Genomic DNA, 25,498 nt, shown 5'->3' with positions numbered 1-25,498 from the left:
ATACACTAGTGATGAGTGATGTGAATTAATTATTAATTAATTCACTAATTATTAACTCATAAAGCAACTAAAGAATACAAGAGTTAACTCAGTGCATGGACAGTTCAGTGGAGACAAGTGTTAGAGGTGGGTGAAAGAGTGAGACTGCTATCAGTTGTGACTATAGCTGTGCATGAGATTTGCATAATCAATGATGGAGATTGCCAATGAGGATTCCATGGTACAAGTCAAGGGAAAACATTCTTGGATCAGATCTAATTCTCACATTGGATTGCGCAGTAGAGGCAGGCAGATAGCAAAGGAGATTTGAACCTGTGACTTGATTCAGATCTGAGCTAGTTTGTGTGCAGCAGGTGGAGAGAGTACTGAGTAATTGTGAGAAGTATTGTACTATGTATTGTTACATGTTCTCTATCATTATAATATACAGATAGTTGGGGGTTTTCAGCTGTATGCTTTCCCCAATACATACTATGTTAATGTGTGCATACGATTGATGTTTCATTGTTTTTAATTCCGCAAAATTGATGATCAACGTAGAGGAGGTTATGTATTATGCATGCATTCCGCAATAGTGTATAATCAGGATAATCTCTGTGAATAAGTGTTATATTATTCAAAATCTCTGCATCGTCTGCTCTCACGAAGAAGGAGTGCACTTGGTTCACTTGTTGAGACTTCCCTTCCCGGTTTCCAGATCTGCATAGATGCTACGCCCAACGTCCAGGAAATCACACTTTTCTTAGACTTCCCTTCTTTGTTTCTAGATCTACATAGATGCAGTGGATCCTTCTTCATGACACTATATTCATCAGGAAACAGACTTGTTTTCCCCACTATTATGATGCTTCCAAAATTCACCATGGGAAACACTTTTGATGTAAGTTCAATAATGAACTCATGAGCAACAAACTTTTGACTAATATTTCTATCCATTGAGCAAAAAATAAATCCTTCACTGTAGAGGCGTGCATTCTAAGCCCAAACCCTCAACCATGGATTTGATACCAATTTTTAAGAAATTTACTGCAGAACATAAATAATTATTGAGAGGAAAAATAAAAATAACCAGCAACAAGTATTCACATAAAAAATACACACAATATTTAACTGGGAAAACCCTAAAACCAAGGAAAAATGAAACCCAATGAGATCTCATTAACCTTGGCCAAGATCCCGCCCAAGTGAGCCTTCACCGCTTACCTCGAAGCCTACATTACGATGAAGTCTTCCTAGCCTTTTATAGGCTCTATTACATGCAATACCATAGGTAGAAAACTAAGGGTGCACAATACCATTTGCCACAAAACCATCACTATTTAACCTGGTCAACTTTAACTCTATCCCGAGTGAATTTTATCTAACACTTATGATACACGAATCGTCCAATGTGTGATACGAATAAAGTAGGGAGTCAATCCATTTCAACAAAATTTAAGGAAAGTTCATCCTACATGTGAACCCCTAATTCAAAAAAAAAACTAAAAAAGTTGTTAGATACTCAAATAATATTTAAATCTCGTCATTCCACTTGTGTATCAAACTTATTTCTAGTCAGAAAGAAGTCTGGTGAAATATGCTTCCGTGTAGATTTTTGAAATCTAAATTGGGCTTTTGACAAAGACAACTATCATGTGTCATTTCTAGAGCAGATTCTCCAAATGGTATCCAGATAAGAAATATTCTCGTTACTTGATGGATTTTCAATTACAACCAAGTTCTAGTAGTGAAACTTGATAGATTAGAGACAACATTTAAAACAAAATGGGGTACATTTGCATTTAGGCGAATTCCATTTGGGCTTATAAATGTTGGTGCAACTTTTCAACGAGCCATGGACATTTCTTTTCGAGGATTAATTGGTCAAGGTGTTGTTTTATATTTGGATGATGTAATTGTTTTCTCTAAGAAAATATCTGATACTCTTTGCTATTGAAAGAAAATCTTCGAGCGATGTAGGAGATATGGCATATCATTGAACCCTAAGAAATACATCTTTGGAGTGTCTGAGAACAAACTCTTTGGACACATAATAGCAAATAGAGGGATCAAAATTGATATAAAATGGGTCAAAACTATTGCTCAGATCCTCTACCCCACAAACAAGAAATTTATGCAGTCTTTCTTGGGAAAGATCAATTTCCTTCAAAACTTAATCTATGACTATGCACAAATCATTAAGCCTTTACAAGAGATGATTAAGAAGGATGCAACATTTAAATGGGGTCAAAGGGAAAAGATGCTTTCACCTAGATCAAACAAGAAATAATTGAGGCCCCAACATTTTACAATCCAAACTTCAATAAAGATTTGTTTGTATATACCTTCACTTTTGATACTTCAATCACAACTATTTTAACTCAGAAACATAGTCAAGACAATGAACAACCGGTCTTATTTATGAGTAATGGACTTCATGGATCATAGTTAAATTATCCCGCCATAGATAAACAAGCTTATGAGGTCTATAAGGAGGTGAAACATTTCAGGCCTTATCTTCTAAAGATTCATATTATCATCTTCATTCCCCACACAATGGTTAGATCATTGTTTGTAGAACAAGATTTGGGAGAACAACGGGTGAACTAGATGACAGGTTTACAAGAATATGATTTAGAATTCAAGCCAGTTAACAAAATTAAAGGCCATGGTCTCTGCCAGCTCACAGCATAAGCGTTTAACTTGCAAGAAGAAGATACATTTTTTTGGGAACATGAAATCTATATGTACAACATTAATCAAGCTACCCAAAGAATTGCAACCTTGTTCAGATACGTTTATGTGCGCTAGTATTTGGAGCAAGTAACCTTTCCTTCACATTTATCAGCAAAGAAAAAAGGGTAATGTTTCTCAAAGAATTATCCTATCAGCTTGTTCATGGTGTGATTTTCAAAAGCACCATAATGGTGTCTTACTCAAATGTTTAGAATCTCTCGATTTAGAAATGGTTTTAAAGGATCTTCATGGGAGACTAGCTAGATGGAATTATATGGGTGATACTACCATGCATAAAATGGTGTGGGCTAGATTCTACTGGCTAACACTATTTAAATATGCACATGCCTATGCCCATAAGTTCCTTATATGTCAAAGATGTGTTAGTCATTACAAGAGGCCAGCCGCCAAATTACAACCCATTGTCATCGAAGAACCATTCCAACAATGGGGACTAGATGTCATCATATATATATTTCCATAATCATCAAAGCAACATCAATATATATTACATACTACAAATTATTTCACCTGATGGGTCAAAGCATTTCCACTTAGACAAGTGAATGTCCAGGAGGTCATCCGCTTTATTAACCAGAACATCATTACTAGGTTTGGCATTCCTACATCACTTATATTTGAAAATGCAACTTATTTTTTGTCATTGAAATTTTATAAATTTTGCATTGGAAAATAGTAATGTTTCATTCATTTAAATACTATCCTTAAGGAAACTGTTTGGTTGAATCAACAAATAAGAATATGATTTGTATCATTAAGAAATCCATTTTCACTAAGCAATGGAACTAACACAATGCTTTGATGAATGCATTATGAGTTGACCGAGTGACCACTAAGACATCTCTCAAAACCTCACCCTACTTCCTCATGTATGGTAAAGAATTTATCCTACCTACAAACCTATTCCTCTCGGCCTTACAACTCTCTCGGAATTCTTGAGGTAAACCATGTCCAACTATTCAAAATAGGATCAATACCCTTCTCAAATTAGAGGAAGAAATGCATAAAACCAAGGAGAAGTTTTTTGTGAATTAGAATCATATAAAATAGTGGTTTGATAAGAAATCTGTAGGGAATAAATAATTTTGTGTGGGGGACCTAGCCTTGAAATGGGACAAAGCCCATGAATAAAATGGAAAAAAAACCAAGTTCCAATCCCTCTAGATTGGACCATTCATCATTCATGAAAATCTTTGCCATCATACTTACCGTCTCCAATCCCTAAATGGGAGGATTGACTCTCGTCTTGTTAATGGCCAAGAATTGACACTTTACTTTCAATAGCAGCCTCAAGCTACATTTATATTCTTGTACATATTTCTTTCCTTTCATGTCTTACATTTTTTTTTTGTTTTTTTTTTATGTTGTGTTATGCCTTTTCTATTTCTTTGCATGATATTTTTATAATTGTACATAAATAAGATATTATGTGAAAGTGACTAGTTGGCTCTGATACAATGTGGCAAATGTCTAAAAAGGAACTGTGACAATTGACAATTCTTGGCTAACTTTTGGTATCCTTCTTTGTTCAGACCTAAATATCTTTTAAGGTCGATGATGACATACAAAAAATATGACTCATTTCAAATGAAATCTCAAGAAATCTACAATTCTTGTATCTTTTATACGATCTTCATTCCTTGAAATGAAAATAATATTGAATGGTTTTTAACATGTCGACTTGCTCAAGTAAAGAAGGTAAAGGAGAAAAACTTAAGTGAGAAAACTAATTTTAGAGGTACATACAAGAGTCTCTACAAAACAAGGAACAACCTCTCTTTCTCATAAAATAAGTCGGGATCCCTCATTTTCCCTGGCAAAATAAACACCCATAAAATTCCAATGAGCATGAAGTAATAAAAATAAATAAAGGGTGAAAGAAGAGAAAAGCTTCCTATTCAGAGAGGTAAGGAAAGCAACTTTACTGAGGTACTAACAAGCCTATTGGTAGTGAAGAAATTCTTGTTTTTGGGGCCTTAGTTTAATTTTGAAAAGGTTTTGACCAGTTTTGGTTCACCGAAGGATGAGAAGGAAGAGGATGGCAACAACAGTTAGCTTGCGGAAGAGTCAGCTGGAAAACAAGGCAATAACAAGCAGTGGTGCAAGAGTTGCGGCAAGGTGACAGTAGAAGACAAAGGCAGCCAAGTGGCCGGGAAGGTGAAAGAGCAGCCGAGCAGGAACTCTCAGTTCAGGTGGCAGAAAGGAATATAAAAGAAGAGGGCCAAAAAAGAAGAGAGGTTGGCTGGTGAATGGGATAGTTGGCAAGGTTGTTGGAGCTAGTGGGTAGATATTTGGTTGTGGTAGATGGGTATAGGACACAGGAGTCCATGTGAACTGGTCCCTTGAGGTCGAGATCGAACTCATGGATCTGATCTGGGTATTCCTTGCAGTTTCTTGTGGCGAATGACAAAGATATGTTGTGTTGTTTTATTGTTAAGTTAATAGAAATAAAGATAGACTGGTTGCAAATCACGATATGTATGGATCCCCTGGTGTGATGAGTTTTTAAAAAAAGTTAAATTTTCCATCAAATGCATGTATTTATCTCTATTTCGCATGTAATGGATATACTCTTGTTATTGGATGATGCCTCGATTGGTGCTCCCTTAACCCCATGCTAAACCTTTCTTACTTCCGGTCATGGCATGCCTTGGGTGAGACTCCTTACCCTTTGGGTAAGCTGAAAATGCCGACATTGTCCTAAACTACACCGGACCATTGTTGGCCCTCTATGCCTAAATAGAGGGTCTTTTCTCCCTAATGACTCTTTCATGGCAAAAAATAGTATTGTTGTCAGGACCCGAAGTTATGAGGATATTCAAGAGAGATATTAGGGATTGGTGGAATCATAGAGTAGATTAGTTTGTAGTAGAGAAAGATACCCATAGAAATCAACCGATCGACAAGATAAGTGAGGGGATTTTATATGCCGATGGTGCCAATGATCATTATGAGAGTTTTTGGTGAAATTTCCAGAAGACCTGTACAATTGGTTAAGAAGGCTGAAGGGGCAGAACCAGTCAAGGGGATCGATGACAGTTCGACACAACTGGACTTCATTGGATATCACACTGCTCCAAAAATTGGACAACAATCTCACTAGAGCAGTTGATTTTTGGGTAAAGACTACGGTGGAAGGATATATAGTCAAATTTTCTGCAAAAAGTTATTAGTCTTTCTCAAAGGAAGAAGTTGTATTTGGCTCTGGATTAAGAGGAATGTTGATGAAGGAAGTACTGACGTGGATTAACATGTTTATGGTAGAAGAAGGATTACTTCCCTCGGACACCGTAGGGATGGCAGCGTAAAACCCTAGTACCGGGAGAAGGACGTAGAGGGGGGAATGCTACCAATTGAGGAATACAGATGCTACTAAAGGGATGGATGTGGAACAATTGAAGAAAATTAGAGATGTCAGAGCACAGAGGAGAGCACTGCTAGCATATAAGTGGGATGCGAGAGTGATTAAGACTCTGGGGAAGAGGAGGATGGGCCCCCACCAAGTAGGAGTGGTGATGGGAAAACCCCGAGCTGAGGAGGGAGGAGAGCAAGACGCTGGGTAGACCCATAGCGATGACGGGAGACATAGGAGTCAGAGGAATGAAGAGGGACCTTCCCTACATGTTGCATAAGGTGGATCGCAAGAGCAGAGGTTGAGTGGACATGGAGAGGAAAGAGAAGAAGACATGGGCAACGCGATGAGGAGATTATTTAATGAAGGATAAGCACCCATTAAGAATCAGCAGCAATACCCCCAAGACACCAGTGGCATTTCCCCCGATCTTCCCCTGATACCTTATTACAATTTGGAGGAATTTGTTATTAGCTTAGCCAAGGCAGTACATGTACATAGTGCGCACGAGAAATACAAATCCAATTTTAATATTGGGTGAAACAAAGGATCCAGCAGTATCAATAACTTAGGATTGCAGGGATCCTAGCAGCCTGGGAACAAAGGGTTTGTGCTATTAGCTTACACCCAAGTTAGTTTGGCGGGGTATTTTACCAAATATCCAGAATTTGCGGGAAGGGGAAACAAGGATGTGGAGCAACATTGGTATTTCTGTGAGGCTATTTGGAGAGCATGTGAAACTCCAGACAATGTCAAGATAGTGGAATTCCAGACCACGCTGAGGGAGAGGGCTCTACGCTGGTTTATAAAATGGGTGGACAAGAACCAAAACCCCACGATAGATGATATCAAGAGAGGATTTTTGTAGGAATTCAAAGTACCACAGATGGACCAGCAGGGGCTATTGGAGCTGTGGGAAATTAAGCAAAAGGAGGGTGAGACGACTTGGGAGCTCATGGAAAGTTTTAAGGATGCCATTGCAAAGTTGAGTTACACACTAGACCCAAATCACCAGCGAGGCTGGTTTATCAAGGCACTCTTGCCCCTAACTAGAACATCACTAACACAATAGAAAATTGGAACCCTCCAAGATGCATTTGAGCAAGAATCCCGAATAGAGGCCATGGCTAGGTATCCTCATGAATATATCGGAGGGATGATCCAAATTGGATCCAGGAATATTATCAAGGTGCCATGACTATATCAAATCAGGACATACTTCAAAATTTATGCAAAGAGTGATCAGGAATACCTCTGGATAGTGGCAGTTTGCAGCCAGCAAGGAACAACAAGGACCTCAATCAAAGCGCGCTGACTGAGGCCCATGGAGACCACGTAGGAGGGAAAACTGGCAACTGGGAAGCCCAGATCGGGAAACGGAGGCCATTTCTAAAGCACGATTAGTGCTAATCATGCATTGCTAGGAAAAACCCCTCAAGAAGGAAAAGCACCAGAGCACTCGGTCGCATGGGATGTTGGGAAACTGTGGGGAAAGCACTAAGGGGAAAGGTGGGTCTCGCACTCCAAACCCGGTGGTATATCGGAGGCATCCTCGGGTGGTAAGCAGATTTGGTAGAAAACGAGTGATTCCATTCAACGCATGACGTGTGTCCAGTGGATGAGAGAGAGAACCGCCTCTCATTGTACGCTAACGGTCGAGCAAGTCAACAGCGCGAAATGGGCGAACACTGTAGGATCTGGGGGCTCCAAATCTAACGGTGGAGATTGCACCCGATGGAGAAACTAGATTTGATAGGGGATTTAAGCCACGACATAGAAAAGTTGGACGTCCAATTTGACCGCTGATTCGGCAGATGAGTCATCCCATAGTGTAACTAAAAATACTGAACCGTCGAGGAAGAGTTGGCACAGTTCGTGAGAGGGCAAGTGGCCACTTCCCTGTGAGATGTTAGCGGTGATGCAGAGGTAGGGAACTCCAAGCGAACAGCAGCAGGCGAACTGAAGGGATGGAAGGGGAAGTAAATAGTCAAAGACAAATTGGCTTTAAGCCATGAACAAACAAAGAACAGAACAAGAAGAGGAAGAGAAGAGAACACAGACAAAGAGGGTGAGAGCAAAAGAAAAGGCAGTGAAGCAAGAAGCAGAAAACAGAGAGCTGAGCTGACCTTAGGTAGCATCGAGCAGACAGAAATCTTGAGAGGTTCAAGCAATCCCTAAGAGGATCTGTCGGGAATTGAGTGCCACATTGGGCTCCTCCCATTAGAGACTAGAGAGGTCAAGATTTGGTAAGGAAAAGAGTCTGTGCACTCTAGTGGCTTGGGGAATCCAAGAACCACCCTACCAAACATCATCTGTTTCAGGAGACTCAAATTGAGCTCCTCATTTTAAATCTCTGCTTTAAAGACATAATAAAAGAATGCCACCACTGAAAGCTGGAGCGGAGATGTAGCCCTGGAGAATAGGGTGAACTCCTTATTAATTTTTGTGTTCTTGCATTTGCTTACTATGTTTTCCTTACTGTTTTCCACTTTCCAGTGTCCATGTATTTTGCAATTTGAACAATCCATTACCTAAAATAACATAGACACACACTAGCACATGAATCTGTAATACCTTTATTCATTAATTAATTAATTGAGGTCACTCATGAGTGATTTTTAGATTAAGTGGTATCAGAGCTTTAGGCTGTTAAGGTTAGACAAGCTTGTGTTGGCTTAGTTGTTGAATGCTAACTAGATCAAAGCTCAAATTAGGAGAAGGAGAGTTGGTTGAAACTAATCCTAAAATTGGGAGAGTTTATTCTCGGAAGACAATGTCAGAAGAAGGTTCTATAGGGCCAGACCCTCAATTCATAGATAGTTTCCTAGCCATAAGGTCCATGGTAGAGGAAATGTATAAGGACTTTAAAAACACAAGGATGAAGATGCATCAGGCTCCAAACAAGACAAAGAATAAGATGATTCCTTCCTCCATGACCACTCAAAAGGAAAAGGGAAAGAGGAAAGCTTTCTCACACCTCCTAACAGCCCTGAACATAAAAAGAAAGCATCTTTCATCAAACTAGATGTTAAAGTTGATTTACCTATATATGATGGAGAGTTGAATGCAGAAAAGCTGGACAATTGGATTAGACAAATTGATGTTTATTGCAGAGTGCAGAGTATTGATTCAAACAAGAGCAAGATTCAGCTAGCAAGCCTATGCATGGGAGGCACTGCCTTGGTTTGGTGGGAAGGCAGGACCCAAGCTGACATGAAGAGACATGGTAAGACTATCTATGTCTGGAGTGAATTTTTTTCTACAATCAAAAAGCAGTTCTATCCATTGGCCTACATACAGTAAGCCATGATGAGTTGGCAAACTCTTCGACAGTTGAAAGGGCAAAGTTTACAAGGGTACACTCAAGAATTTAGAAAGAGAGAATTGATTCTAGGAATCTCATTAGACTCACCTGAGACTCTGTTGAAGTACATTGGTGGTCTACACAGCTACATGAGACACACTATCCTCATGTTTAATCCCACTAGTATAGATGAAGTATCTATACAAGCTACTCATCTAGAAGCTAGAGGAAAGAATGGAAGTCCAGAAGTTGGGGGATCATCCCAACCCACTACAAGAAAGAATAAGGAGAAAAGAAAGAAGAAAAGGAAAGCCAGGAAGGCTAACGCTGCACAGAAAAGCAAGGCTTCATGTACTCACTGTAAAAAGGATGAGCATGATGATGAGCACTGTTGGATTTTGCATCCAGAGTTGAGACCTAAGAAGTTCAAGGGCTAGAAGAAGAAGATTGTTGAAGCTACTCAGAAGGATTTGGGGTCAGACTCAGGAGATGAAACAACTATTGTAGCCATAGGTATAAAAGGTAAGAATTTTGAAGCATCTACTAGTAATTCTACACAATCTATTATTGATGAAGAAAATGAGAGAAAAAGACATGAGCCTTTCCATATTCGAGTTATTTCCAAACATCAAAAGATTGATACTTTGTTTAATAGTGGCTCACAAGTAAATTTAATTTCTGAAGCAATTGTAAAGAAGTTGGGATTAGTAACTACACCTCACAAGAAACCATACCCATTAGGATGGTTAAATGATAAAGCACAACTACAAGTGACTAGACAGTGCAAACTCAAGTTTTCTTTTGGGTCAGCATTTGTAGATGAGGTTGAGTTAGACATAATTCCTTTGGATATATGTGGAATTGTTTTAGGAAGTCCTTACTTGTATGACAGAAAAGTTATCTTCTATAGAGTTGAGAACAAGTATCTACTTGTTAAAGATGGAATCGAATACTTTGTAAGAGCTCATAACCTGAGGAATAATTATACTCTCATATACTCATAGCAGATGAAATGAATGATAAATTCATGTAAACAATTCTTAATGATGGTTATAAAGGAAAAGAAACTTGATAAAACCAATGTATTTGAAGGCCGTAATGTTGAACAACAAGCTAACTTAGAAAAGGTTGTTTCAGAATATGATATCTTGTTTCAAGAACCTAAAGGTCTGCCACCCAAAAAGGAAATAGTACATGATATTATTTTGCAGCAAGATTCTCCATTGCCTAACATTGGAATGTACAGGTTGTCTGCTTTAGAGAATGCTAAAATCAAGAAGCAAGTGTAGGAGTTGCTTGAGAAAGAGTTCATCAGACCTATCACATCACCATGTGGGTCACCAATCATTTTGGTGAGAAAGAAAGATGGCTCGTGGAGAATGTGCATTGATTACTGAGCACTGAATAAGATAACAATCAAAAATCATTATCCCCTTCCTCGCATATATGATCTTTTAGACCAATTGAAAGAAGTTGTTTATTTCTCCAAGTTAGATTTGCACAGTGGATACCATCAGGTCAGAGTTGCAGAACAAGATGCATGGAAGACTGCTTTCAAAACAAAGCAGGGATTGTATGAGTGGATGGTTATGCCTTTTGGCTTAACTAATTCTCCTGCTACTTTCATGAGATTAATGAATGATGTACTCAGACCTTTTCTTGATGATTTTGTTATTGTGTATCTAGATGACATTCTAATATTTAGCGAAACATGGGAAGAACAATTAAATCATGTTAAGCAAACACTAGATGTTTTGAAAAGAGAAAAACTTTATATTAAACTCTCAAAATGTGAATTTGGAAAAACATCTCTGAATTATTTGGGACATATAGTAGGGGGTGGTGAATTGAAGATAGATCCCTCTAAAGTGGCAGTCATTTTGAACTGGCCTAAACCCAAATCTTCTACAGAAGTTAGAAGCTTCTTAGGAGTATCACAATATTGGAGAAAGTTAATTTCTAACTTTTCCTTAATTGCAGCTCCCTTACATGCTTTAACAAGATTGAACAAGGTGTTTCAGTGGGGAGGAAAACAATAGAAAGCCTTCGACACCTTGAAAGAAAAGATTAGTACAACACCTGTACTAGCACTGCCTGATATTAAAAGACCATTTGAGATCCAAACAGGTGCCAGTGACTATGCCATGGGAGCAGTGTTGACACAGCACGGTAAACCCATATGTTATCATTATGAGACATTTAATTCTGCAGTAGTTAACTATCCTACATATGACAAAGAATTGTATGCATTGGTACAGAGTGTGAAAAAGTGGAAACATTACTTAATGGGCAAGGAGATAGTAATACATACTAATCATCAACCACTTCAATATCTACACTCCCAAATTAAGTTGCAGCAATCAAGACACTTTATATGGATGGGTTTTCTACAACAGCTTCATTTCAGATATAAAAAGGGCATACATAATAAAGTTGCAGACATGTTTCTTAGACCCATTATAAACATCTACTATACTTAAGCATAATTCTGTGTTACATGAGAGTTACATTGAACAGTACACTCAAGATATAGACTTTAAAGATGTATATGCAACTTTAAGTCAAGGAAAAAGAGTAGAAGAATTGGACTATCATGTAAAGGACTGACTCTTATATCATTGTGGGAAGTTATGCATTCCACAAACTGAAAGAGTAAAAATAATTCGAGAAGCACACACTTCTCTAATATCAGGTCATTTTGGGGTAAGTAAAATAGTTTCACAGCTGCAAAGATTTTGTTATTGGCCAAAAATGAATGAGACAGTTTCTAGATATGTAAGAGGGTGTACTATGTGTGCTAAAAGCAAGCCCAACAATAGAAAACTAGGATTTTACACTCCATTACCAGCTCCTTCTCACCCTTGGTGAAGTGTTTCCATGGATTTTGTTGGAGGACTACCTAAATCTAGGAAAGGTCAGGATTATCTATATGTTGTTGTGGATAGGTTCAGTAAAATGTGTATTTTGATACCTTGTAATAAATAGATTACAGCTGAACAAACTACAAAATTGTTCTTTCAACATGTATGGTTTCATTTTGGATTCCCATTTCTATTGTATCTTATCAAGACACCCGATTTGTGGGGAATTTTTGGTCAAGTCTGTGGGAATTGATGGACACCAAACTGAAGAAGAGCACAACTTTTCATCCACAAACTGATGGTCAGACCGAGGTAGTCAACATGACAGTGATCCAGTTGCTCAGGGGATATTGCAGCAAACATCTTAAGCTTTGGGATGAACACCTGGTTAATGCTAAAATGCAGACCGATGACGTTCTTCCTACGACCAATATTAATATGGTCACCCTAGGAGGAAAGAGGACAAGGGAAGATCATAGCACAATGGACCCACTCTTTATTGTTAAAGTAGCATCTTCGCAGAAAGTATATCATCCCAAATGCCAAAAGCAGTATTATCATGAGGTAGCTAAGTTGTTCGAGGAGATGACCGAGAAGAGAGACAACCAGAAATGTCAGGATCACGTGCTTGAGCACGGCTAGACGATTGAATAATGGTTTAAACTATTCCTGAATATTGTTGAGGATGAAGTCGTGTTGAAGGAGTTGCAGAAAATTTTGAAGGCTGCGGTATCCGTACAAGAAGGGGAAGTGGAGCAATCTCTCATAGATTTTCCAGAAAAGAACTCTAGAAGAGTGAAACGGAACAAAAGGAGAATTGGCAAAGAGTTTCGAATCAATGCGCAGGTTGCAGGGTTCCAGATAAGGGACACGATGTTAGACTTGGGATCGGATGTAAACATCCTACCTAAAAAACATGGGAGGCAATGGTGAAGCCACAACTAAAATACTCGCCAATTCAACTAAGGATGGAAAATCAATACTGTATACTTCCCATTGGGAGGCTGGAGAACGTGGAAGTCGATGTAGCGGGGGTGAATACGCACACTGAATTTGAGGTGATTGACATCAAGGGGGATAAGGACCCATACCCGACACTCCTTGGGATCGATTGGGCCTACGAAAACTATGTTTTCATCAATCTAAAGAAATAAATGATGATTTTCGAAGCAGAAGGATTAAGGGTGATCCAACCCTTGCACCCCTATCAAGGACCTAGGTTCACAAAGCCAGTAGATGATAGGGATGAACCAAGAATGCTAGACCATCTTTACATGCTCACAACAGGAAAGAGGGAAGATTATATAAATCCCACAGCAGGAGGCTCCGTCAGCTAGCTTACAGACCGACTCAAAAGCTGCATGGGATTCATGGAAGCAAGGTGGGTATGAACTAAATACTAGACGTTGTGTAATGGTAACCTGAGTAAATTGGATAGGAACGGAGATTAGAAACTATCCCAAATATTATGGCCTTGAACTAGTGGATGCCTTCTTGAACAGGAGAGACCAGGAAATAATGGAGGATCAAAAGATTCCCTTTCTTGATATCACCCTCATGGAAACACCAAAAAGATGATGGAAGGCACACCGCAATGCACTAAGAGACTGGATGAGCATCAGGAAAGCCATGAAGGAGAGATTTGCTGAGGAGGAAGATCAGCCATAGGATAAGGAAAATTACCAAGGGGATTCAAGTCCCGAGAAGCACATTGAAGATTGCATAACCAATTGGAAGAGCTAGGGAATGTTGAAGGATCGATGGGTACAAGCATTTATACATACCCTCGGAATTTTCCCCCGAGCTTGGTATGTACAAGAGGAGCTCTGTCGCCAGACGACAGATTGGGATGCTGTGGAGCTACATTTTGTTAGCAACTTTTCATTCAGAGGTAATGAGGCACACATGATAGAGTCACTCCAGACGATAAAGCGGATTCTATTCACCCCAGAGCTATTGGTTGAAGGAGGGCCCGACGAAAATTTTCTGCAATATCTGTACAACATGGAGTCACCAGGATATGAAATCTGCGACAAGGTGGAAGTAGAGCTAGAGGAGGATGGGTTTGATGGACTAAGACACCTAACCTTCGGGGAGATGGAAGGAGAGAGGGACATCTGAGAAAGCCCCTCAACAGGAGGTGCCCACCTTCTACCAGTGAAACTAAGGAAACAAAATGTTGGGATGGAAGATAAGCCCAAAATACCATCTATGGGAGACTATTGGGATGAACAGACCACGAAAGAGATTTTTGACCTACTACAGGAATATCAAGACCTGTTCCCAGCCTCAGTAGCATAGTTGAAGGGGATAAAAGGAAATATAGGGGAAATGAAGATTGTATTAAGACCGAATGCTCAGTCGGTAGAGCACAGACCATACAGATTAAACCCAAGGGTGAAGGAGAAAGTTAAAAAGGATATCGAGCGCAATATTCATACAGAATAAGAAGGATGCAACCGAGATCAAAGTATGTGTTGATTATAGAAGCCTTAACAACACATGTGTGCATGACCCGTTCCCGATGCCTTTCAGTGATGAAGTCCTAGACAATGTGGTGGGGAACGAAGCATATTCATTCATAGATGGATTTTTGGGGTACCACCAAGTTCGAATAGCTAAGGAGGATAAAAGAAAAACAACATTCACTACTAAGTGGGGATCATATGCATACAGTGTGATGCCATTCAAAATAAATAACGCAACAACAGTCTTCTCAAGGATTGTCATAGCTGCATTCCAAGATTATATTCATAAATTTCTAGAGGTGTACATGGATGACTAGATAGTGTATAATCTATTAAAGCAACACACCAGCTTATTAAGAGTAATGTTTGAAAGGTGCAAGCAACTGCAGATTTCTTTAAACCTCAAGAAATGTATCTTCGTAATCCCATTTGGAACACTCCTAAGCCATATCGTCTGTAAGGATGGAGTATGTGTAGACCCAGCAAAGGTTGCCACAATCATCCACATGGAACTGTCGTGCAACATAAAACAACTAATATCAACTCTAGGTCACACGGGGTACTACCAACGATTCATCGGGAACTACACATCAATTACAGCACCACTGGAAAAATTGTTGCAGAGGACGGAGGAGTTCATTTGGACTGATGATTGTCAGACAACTCTGAATAAGTCAAAGGAAAGTCTAGTAGACGCACCCATTCTTGTATATCCCGATTGGAATAAAATGTTTGATTCAGATTTAAATAGGAACGCAATAAAATACAGAGATAACCATAAAGACAGATATGCAGCGGAAATAATACCTCATTTCATTACTGTAAAATACTGAAATATGCTTACAAACAGAAATGGAAATAAACCAGCTAGGGCGATGGTAGCTTATCTCTGAGAAGAGATGTGGTGGCTACATGCCTCTAAACTGTCTTACAATGAGGCTCGAAGGCCTATTTATTGTTGATAAACAATGGAAAACCCTTCACATTCCAAAACCTAACCCTAGAAGATGAAACACCAAATTGTGGGCCCCGTTTTTGGGTAAGTTGGTACATCAACTTCCCGGGGTCGCGAATTGGTCGTACTATCTCCGTTTGACGTGCATGATAGCCTGTTGGAAAGATCTCTCCGAGGAATACGACGGAAAAGATGATTTTTAGATAGAAAAATCGTTGGCGGTAGATTTCCCAAAAAACGTCGTTTAGGGCCTCAAAACGGCTCCGGAAGTTTAGGACCCGAAAAACTGCTAAAAATAGTAAACTGTGCTATAATTAAGGAAACTGAAAAAAACTATAAGAAGCACTAGAGGGGATCCAAGTGGAATTATCGGGTGGCCACCAATATCCACCTGGATCATTCCTTCCCCCCTTAGGAAGCAATGGTCCCCATTGCGTTGAGTTCCTCCATGAGATGAGGGAACTTCTGCTGCACTTGGTCCCTGGTGAGCCACTTGCCCTGGTGAAGGAGTTGTCCTGCTTTGATAACTCGATACAGTTGGATATTCTGCTGGCGAGTGTGCTTGATCTGTGTGTCCATGATCCGATCAGTTGCAGCTTGTTCCATGCAAGCTGAATTTAACTCTGTGGGTGTGAGTTGTTCTGCAATGTCGGACGTGTCTAGTAATGGTGGAAAGTATGGTCGAAGGCGGTCGACATTGAACACTGGGTGCAGGCCAAGGAATGGGGGAATGCTGAGTTCAAATGCATTGTCTCCCACAGCCTTGGTAATGGTGTAAGGGCCATATCGGAGTGGTCTGAGTTTCTGATAGGCTCCGGTAAGGCGTTCCTTTTGCAAATGTAACCAGACTTTGTCGCCCACTTGAAACTGTGTGGCACCCAATGTTGATCATGTCGCTGCTTGTACTTGGCATTTGATTTCTCCAGAATGTCATGGACCTGCTGGCGAATATGTTGGATGTGCTCAATGAATCTGTTTGCCTTATCTGTTTCGGACTGGACATGATCAGAATCTGCGTGAGTAGCTGCAAATGGCATGGCCACATCGATGGGACATAGTGGCTGGAATCCCAATCCCACCTGAAAAGGGCTGTGGCCAGTCGAGCTGTGGAGAGCCTGGTTGTAGCTGTGCTGAACATAGGGGAGGCTCTCGTCCCATGTGCATGGATGCTTTGAGTTGTACATGCGCAGAATGTGTACGATCATCCTGTTGACGACCTCAGTCTGGCCATCAGTTTGAGGATGGAAGGTTGTGGACTTAGTGAGTTTGGTGTCCAGCATCGACTAGAGGCTAGACAAAAATGTACTGAGGAACCTGCTATCCCAATCTGAAATGATAGACCGCGGGATCCCAAAGTGTACCCATACTCGTTCAAAGAAGAGTTTAGTAGTGGCTTCTGCTGTGATATTCTTCTTGCAGGCCACCATAATGGCCATCTTCGAGAACCTGTCGACGACCACAAAAACACAGTCATTTCCATGCCTAGTGGAAGGGAGGCCTGACATGTAATCCAAGGATATGGATTCCCAAGGTCGACTAGGGGTAGGCAGCGGGGTATATAGGCCTTGCTTCTTGATGGTCGGTTTGGCAATGGTGCAAGCAGTGCATGATTTGATGTACTTCCCGACATCCTGTGGAAGATTCAGCCAATAGAAATATTTTTGCAGTACTGCCACCATTTTTTCGACCACAAAATGCCCAACGGCCCGACTGTAGGGTGCTTCCCAGATCATCTTGGCACGCTCGCTTGAAGGAACACAAAGGTGACCCAGGTGGCATAACAGGTCGTCCTGGAGGTGAAAATCTGGAACATGCTGACCCTCCAAGAGTGTCTGGTACGTGTGGCCAAATTCCGGGTCTCTTTTGTAGAGCAGTGGCCAATCAGAAGTCTCATGCCCACAAGAGTTGAGCACGGTGGTTAACGCCATGATCGGTGGTCGACTGAGGCAATCTGCAACATTATTGGTGTTGCCCTTCTTATACTTGATATTCAAATGGAACTGTTGCAGGTATGTGGACCACTTCTGATGGCGATCATTCTGCAATTTCCCTTGGGTCTGTATGAACTGTAGGGGTTGGTGATCTGTGTGGATGACCGTTTCCTTCCCCAAAATGTAATGCTTCCATTGTCGGCAAGCCTGCACAATGGAATACATCTCTTTGTCATAAGTGGGATATACTTCCGGACTGTGTCTGAAAGTGTATCACTGTGATATGCCACTGGATGCCCGTGTTGAGTAAGGACGGCTTCAATAGCATAGTCAGAGGCATCTGTCTCGACCTCAAATGGTTGTTGCAAGTCTGGTAATGCAAGAACTGGTGTTGTGCAGAGTCGATCTTTCAACTCTGTGAATGCCTTCTGTTGAGATTCAGACCAAAAAAAATTTGCTTTCGCTCCTCCCTTGGTGACCTGACTCAAGGGCCAAGTAATATGAGAAAATCCCAACACGAACCTGCGGTAGAAGTTGGCAAGGCCTAGAAAGCTGCGAAGCTCTGTCAGAGTGGTTGGAGATGGCCAATCCCGAATGACTTGGATCTTGGCTGGATCCACATGCACCCCCCGTTCATCAATAATGTATCCCAGATACTGAACCTGGGTCATGCCAAAAGTGCATTTCTCCAAATTGGCACATAACTTGTGTTGTCGCAGTGTTTGGAGAACCTGTCGGATGTGGTGGAGGTGCTCTTCCCAAGTCTTGCTAAAGATCAAGATGTCATCCAAGTATACCACTACAAATGAGTTGGTGAATGGCCGCAAGATGTCGTCCATTAGCCTCATGAAGGTTGCAGGAGCATTCGTCAATCCGAAAGGCATAACCAACCATTCGAAAAGGCCCTCCTTGGCTTTGAAGGCAGTCTTCCACACATTGGAGGGTTCGATTGCTACCTGGTGATATCCTGACTTCAAATCGATCTTTCTGAAATATTTTTCCCCCTTTAGTTGGTCCAGGAGGTCATCAATCCGTGGGATTGGGTACCTATTACGGATAGTGATCTTGTTCAGCACCCGATAGTCAATACAGAGTCTCCAAGTCCCATCCTTCTTTTGTACCAGCACGATTGGGCTCCCACAGGGCGATGAACTTGGACAAATGTGACCTTTTTGCAGCAACTCCTGAATCTGCCTCTTGATTTCATCGTTCTCCAGAACAGAGCGCCGATAGATTGGTCCATTGGGCAGTGGCGAACCTGGGGTCAGATCAATGGAGTGCTTGACCTGATAGTGCAGAGGAACCCCTGCGGGGGAGGTGAAGATGTCCTCATACTCCTCCATGACCTTGTCCATCTGTAGTTGTCGTGCGGAGGGGCCCTGTCTGGAGGTCGTGGCCACCATCTTCTTCTTTTCTTGAGGGCGTATCATCAGGAAAACAAACTTCCCAGTTTTGGAAATGAGCTTACTACATTGTTTTGCAGTAACCAAAGAGATAGCGGTAGGCGGTGCTACCTCTGGTATCCTGTACAACTTATTTCCCAAAGTAACAATAACAGCACGGGGCCTTGACTCATACATAGCATGTCACTTCCACAAGTATGGTTGTCCTAATAACACATCACAAACTTCAAGGGGAGCAATGTCACACAATACCTCATCCGTGAAGGGCTTGATGTTGTATGGAAGACGACACTGTTGGCTCACGCGAAGATCCCGTCCTTGGTGCAGCCACCCAATGGTGTATGGTTGTGGATGTGCTGTGGTCGGTAAGCCCAACCGTTTCACAACCTCTGCCGAAATAAGGTTCTTTTGGCTCCCGCTGTCGACAATGAACTGTAGCGAGGAGCCCTTTACCCACATTTGGGAGTGGAAGAGACGCTCCTCCTCCTCTGGATCTTCAAGTTCCTCCTTCTGGATCTTCGTGGTGGCAATGGTGGCGTTGGGCTCCGCATCGATAATCTGCTTCCCTTTGTCATTCCCCTTATCGGGTTCTGACTCAGAGTCAGAACATGCATCTGATTCTGAAACCTTTAGCTCGGCCACCAGTGACTTCTTGGCCCGACGCTCACTTGTGTTGTGAGTGGAGCTCTTATGGAACTCACACCACTTTATGGTGTCCTTTTTCGGCTTCGCAGCGCTGTTCTTTGCTTGCAACTTTGGCGGGTTGTCTTGGGCTGCCCCGCCTTGGCTTTGTCCTTTGTTTTGTGGTTTGGGGTCACCTTTCCCTTGTTTCGGATTCGCAGACCCAAAGGCTCGCTTCTTCTGTTTAAAATTTTTCTCGACCTTGACGGCATATCGGTATGCCATGCCGAGTGAGGAGATGTTCAGGAATTCTATTTCTTCTTGGATGTACTTTTGCAGGCAGCCACGATATTTGAGTACCAAATGCTGCTCTGTATCCTTGATACCCAACTTTGTGCGAAGGGTATGGAAAATATTGGTAAACTCTGGTATGTCTTGGTCCCTTCCCTATCGTAGCGTGGTCCACTTTATGTATTGATCCTCATAGCTTCTGACAGGGTAGTACTGCTCCTTGATGGCATCTCGGAATGAATCCAAAGTCGGTGCGACTGAAAATAGTGAGCCTGTACTTTCATCCTTCTGCTCGAAGTAGGTTTCCCACCAATCCTTGACGTGGGGGGCTGCTTTGAGAAGAGCAAAAATAATCTTTTCCCGATTGGAAAAATCATGAACAGAAAAATAACCCTCTAGCACATTTAACCATTTATCGATGGCATCTGCGTCTATCTGACCCTCGAATATGGGGATTTCAAAATTAACTTGTACCTTAAATGGTGTGGCATTTCCAGAGTTGTTGTTGGAAGCCGATGCGTCACCCCTGGGTAGCCGCTGAAGGATTTGGGAAAAGTTATCCATCATCGCATTCCTTTGTCGCTCGAGGGCTTCTTCGAGTAAGATTTTGATAGGATCTCCTGCCCCCTCGTCTTTCTTTTCATCCGCCATGGGAGGCCGTCGGGATTTGCGAGGCTGGTCTTGCAAAGGTTCGACCAGTTCAAGCCCTAACTCCTTATATCCCGACCTCGTTGGGGACATGCAAAGAAAAACAGAGAAGAAAAGTAGACCGCTCTGATACCACTGATCCAGATTTAAATAGGAACGCAATAAAATACAGAGATAACCATAAAGACAGATATGCAGTGGAAATAATACCTCATTTCATTACTGTAAAATACTGAAATATGCTTACAAACAGAAATGGAAATAAACCAGCTAGGGCGATGGTAGCTTATCTCTGAGAAGAGATGTGGTGGCTACATGCCTCTGAACTGTCTTACAATGAGGCTCGAGGGCCTATTTATTGTTGAGAAACAATGGAAAACCCTTCACATTCCAAAACCTAACCCTAGAAGATGAAACGCCAAATTGTGGGCCCCGTTTTTGGGTAAGTTGCTACATCAACTTCCCGGGGTCGCGAATTGGTCGTACTATCTCCATTTGACGTGCATGATAGCCCATTGGAAAGATCTCTTCAAGGAATACGACGGAAAAGATGATTTTTAGATAGAAAAATTGCTGGCGGTAGATTTCCCAAAAAACGTCGTTTATGGCATCAAAACGGCTCCGGAAGTTTAGGACCCGAAAAACTGCTAAAAATAGTAAATTGTGCTATAATTAAGGAAATTGAAAAAAACTGTAAGAAGCATTAGAGGGGATCCAAGTGGAATTAGCGGGTGGCCACCAATATCCACCTGGATCAATGTTCCATGTGCACATCGACACGTCGGGTATAGTGCTGGGAGCGGTCTTAGCGCAGCCACGGGAGAAGAATGTGGATGACCCAATGTACTATGCTAGCAAAAAGTTGTCAACTGCGGAGAGAAACTACACAACAACCGAAATAGAAGCCATGGAAATGGTTTATTCTCTCCAAAAGTTCTAGAATTATTTATTGGGTGCACCATTCAAATTATTTACAGACCATTTAATGCTCAAATACTTGGTAAACAAGCCAGTACTAGAAGGGAGAATATGTCGATGGTTGTTGTTGTTCCAGGAATTCACTTTCAAGGTGGTCATAAAACCCAACAAGCTAAATGTGAGACTAGACCACTCTCACGAATATGCCGATGGTTTTTGTTGTTCCAGGAATTCACTTTCAAGGTAGTTATAAAACTCGGTAGACTGAATGTGGGACCAGACCACCTCTCATGACTGGAGACAGGGGAGAATGAAGAAGCAGCGGATGGTCGATTGCCCGACACCATCTTATTCAGAATAGAGGCAATCCCATACCACCTAGAGGAGATCGCCACATTATTAACAATAGATCAGTGCCCAGAAGGATATATGGTAGCACAAAGATGACACTTGGTAGTAAGGGCAGTAGCTTACGAGATGATCGCAGGACATCTCTACAAGATGGGCTTAGATCAAATATTGAGGCGTTGCTTCCTCCAGCATGAAAGAAATGATGTGTTATGGGAATGCCACATGGGGGTTGTAGGAGGCCATGTGGGAGGTAAATCCACCACAAGAAATATACTACATGCAAGACTCTGGTGGCCAATTATTCATAAAGATTCTAAAGAATTTGTTAAGACTTGTGACGTCTGTCAAAGGGTCGGAAAGCCCTCGCGATGGGATGAGCTACCCATACACCCTGTCCACATAGTGAAAATCTTTGATAAATGGGTGGTATATTTCATTGGACCCATTACACCACTGGTGAGGCACTCGTGAACGAGATACATAATAACAACAATAGAATACCTCACCCAGTGGGCAGAAGCAGTAGCCGTCAAACACTGTACAGCGGAAACAGTTGCACGGTTTCTTTTCGAGAACATAGTCTCAAGGTTTGGATGCCCGAGGAGCCTCACAAACAACCAGGGAATGCACTATCTCAATGAAACCATTGAGACTCTGTTGATGGCCTTCATGATTCAGCATAACAAGAGTAGCCCCTATCACCCACAAGCCAACAACGCAGTGGAAGCGTTCAACAAAATCCTGGAGAAAAGGCTAACAAAGGTTGTGTCGGCCAATAGGGATTACTGGGATGAAAGAATACCCGTAACTCTATGGGCGTACAAGACAACAGTAAAGAGACTTCATAAGAAAACTCTATTTCAGCTAGTATATGGAAGGGAAGTTGTGGTTCCAGTGGAATTTATATTACCAAGTATGTTCATATCTGAAGCCACAGGAATGACGAACAACATAGCCTTGCGGGACAGACTGGGTCAACTGTTGGAACTTGACAAAACCCGCTTCTTGGCTGAGTTTCATCAGTTAGTGGAGCAGAGAAGGAAAAAATCTTGGCATGATAGGCATATCAGGAAGAAGTCTTTTGAAATAGGGGAACAGGTACTCCTATATGACAACAAGTTCCAGAAGTTCCCAGGGAAACTACGGATGCACTGGTTAGGCCCATTTATAGTCACAGAAATAAAATATTCTGGAGTACTAAGGCTCGCACAACTAGATGGAGTCCTACTACATGGATGGGTGAATGGCACATGCCTGAAGCCCTTCTGTAAAGCCTAATTCAATAAAAAAAACACTAGGTTCAGTCTAGTCACGTCATAAAAATGAGCGGAAGGAAAATAAGGTTGTGATAGCAGCTTTAGCATGCCGCAACCCATTTGTGGTTGGGGGGTGAAAGAAGAGGTAGAGTTAGTAGTCACACACGTAATCCCCATCAGTAAGGTACACGTAGGCATGCACTTTTTCCAAACATTATGATCGCACGATGTACTTGTCCTTTTCATTGTACCGATAGTCATTTCCATATTAAATAACCAATAACGAAACTATCAGATTAGGAGCCGTAAAATATTTTCCCATTAAGTAAAAAATTAGTTAACAAATAACCCCATCATGAAAAAATAAATATTCCATGCAACCCACTCTGTACTTTCCCAATCCACATCATGGTTGTCATGTGCAGGTCGGCTAATGACGACAACGTATAGCTAGAACACATGGGAAAGTTGCCGGAGTAATTAGTTGATAAGGTCCAGTCAGTCAGGAAACGTTGTGTAAGGCACGGCTACTTAAATTCGTAGGATAATGAATGGCATTCCAGAACTTCAATCGTAGATAGCAGAAGAATTACAGGGCTGCTCTGAAGAACAGTTGCAGAGATAGAGAAGCAGGAAACCTCAGGTTCAAATTGTTTATCACAATCGAAAGGAGATGGCGAAATGAATTGTATCCGTCCCACGGGACACATTAGATGAAAGAATTGCAGTGGTTGATAACCTGTATGGCAAATATGACAAGGCTAATTTGGTCGACAATGATTTTATAGACTATTTCTAGTTCCGAGCCATGAAAAGAGAAATTTATGTGCAGGATTTCCAGAAGGAGGATGGCATCAAGACCTCCAGGGTCAGGGAGGAGTTTAAAGGGCTACAACGATCGACGTTACTCCATTTGAGGAGTTTACCTATGTTCAACACCCAGTTTGCTACAATGCAGTGTACCAAACTTTTGGCGAGCAAGATGCACGAAGGATCATTGTGGTTGGACAAGGAGTAAACCATCCATGTGGAGGATATTAGTCAACTAGCAGGGTTGTCGGCGGGAGGGAATGCAGTTAGCTCAACATCTAGATAGGGGCTAAGAGAGCCAAGAAGCATTATGAGGATAATATCTATGCCAGATATGGTACTGAGCAAGGTGGAGAGAAGAGAAGATGGATATAATCAACAAGGACAACATCAAGTTTGCCTGCTACCTCATAGCAGGCAAAACAATGCGTCACATTACGAAGAATGAATGCACGTTGGACACCATTTTGGTGGCAGAAGATTGTTGCTGGGGAGAGGTACTGAACTGGCCCACATTTGTTCTCAATGAGCTATTTGAAGCTTGTGAAGATGTGTACAGGCTGGGTATCAGTTTCGTGTTTGGGTACATTTTGATCTCGTTGGCAATGTGGAAGTGGAGGCCACCGAAGGAGAGGGAATTGGTGACCATCGTCGAAGGCCAATGAATAGCACTCTGTTATGACCCATGAAGGGCATCAGGAGACCCCCAACATGAAGGAGATAAATGAAATAAGTTTCAAGGATTGGTACGAGCAGATGTTGGCGACCATAAGGTTGACGGAGAGGATACCAAAGACTCTACTGTGAATTCTCAAAAGAGCTCTGGTTCGGTGCCTCACATGCGCACACCTACTTGAGGCCGTAGTATGTCCATCCAGAGACATTTAAGATGAGGCCACAAAGGTTTGTACTAACGGTAGAAGCGCTGCACAAAGAGGTGGGATCATGGCCGGGAATGGTCTACGAAATCACAGACGGGAAATCGAACTATATTTTTGGAGCCTTGAAGCAACAGGCGCAAGGGGGATATGTGGCAGAGAGGAGTAGGAAGCAGTCATCTAATGATGAAATCCAACCAATGGTGCTTCAGATGGAGGAGAAGATGTTCGAACTCAAACAGAAAATTGCCAGTTTCGAATCAGGTGAGAGCAATTACACTACCCAATATTAGGGCTCTACCATGTTTTCTCCTATTATAACAACCCGCTAGCCATGAAACTCCCCACTGCAATAGCTCAGGCTCCCTCCCAGCCAACGGTCCCCAAGCCAAAGAAAAAACAAGTTGTCTACAGTCTGGCTGCCAAAAAGCCAAAAACTGTTGCACCAGCCCCGATTGTCGACCTTACTGACGAGACCGAGCTTTCGGTCTTCACAGCCCCCATAGTTGAGGAGATCCCCTCAATTTCCACCGCTTTACCTCAGTCATGGAATTCTTCCCCACACATAGCCTCCACCTCCGCAACCTTGTCAGAGACCCTCCTGGTAGGTCGGCAAAAGATGACTATGGAAACGGAAGTTCAATTAGCTGGGCGGACAGAGGGCACCAATCCTACCAATGGAACGTAACCAACATCACTTACATCACCAATGCTT

At 41.8% G+C, this 25,498-nt stretch overlaps 1 protein-coding gene across 1 annotated transcript; it reads left to right on the top strand.

Moving 5' to 3' along the window:
• Window positions 1-22,499: 22,499 nt before the first annotated feature.
• On the top strand, window positions 22,500-24,587 carry LOC149191925 (uncharacterized). Its single transcript, XM_089406779.1, has 2 exons — window positions 22,500-22,937; window positions 24,465-24,587. The coding sequence occupies exons 1-2, from the start codon at window positions 22,500-22,502 to the stop codon at window positions 24,585-24,587; spliced, it is 561 nt and encodes a 186-aa protein (XP_089262905.1).
• The last annotated feature ends 911 nt before the right edge of the window (window positions 24,588-25,498 follow it).

Source organism: Pinus tabuliformis, chromosome 2_2 (assembly GCF_031772625.1).
Source record: "Pinus tabuliformis cultivar Carrire ecotype Pingquan chromosome 2_2, CPIR1, whole genome shotgun sequence".
Classification (NCBI taxonomy): Eukaryota; Viridiplantae; Streptophyta; class Pinopsida; order Pinales; family Pinaceae; genus Pinus; species Pinus tabuliformis.
Note: the sequence above shows the minus strand (reverse complement) of the source record. Positions and strands in the feature narration are given on the sequence as shown.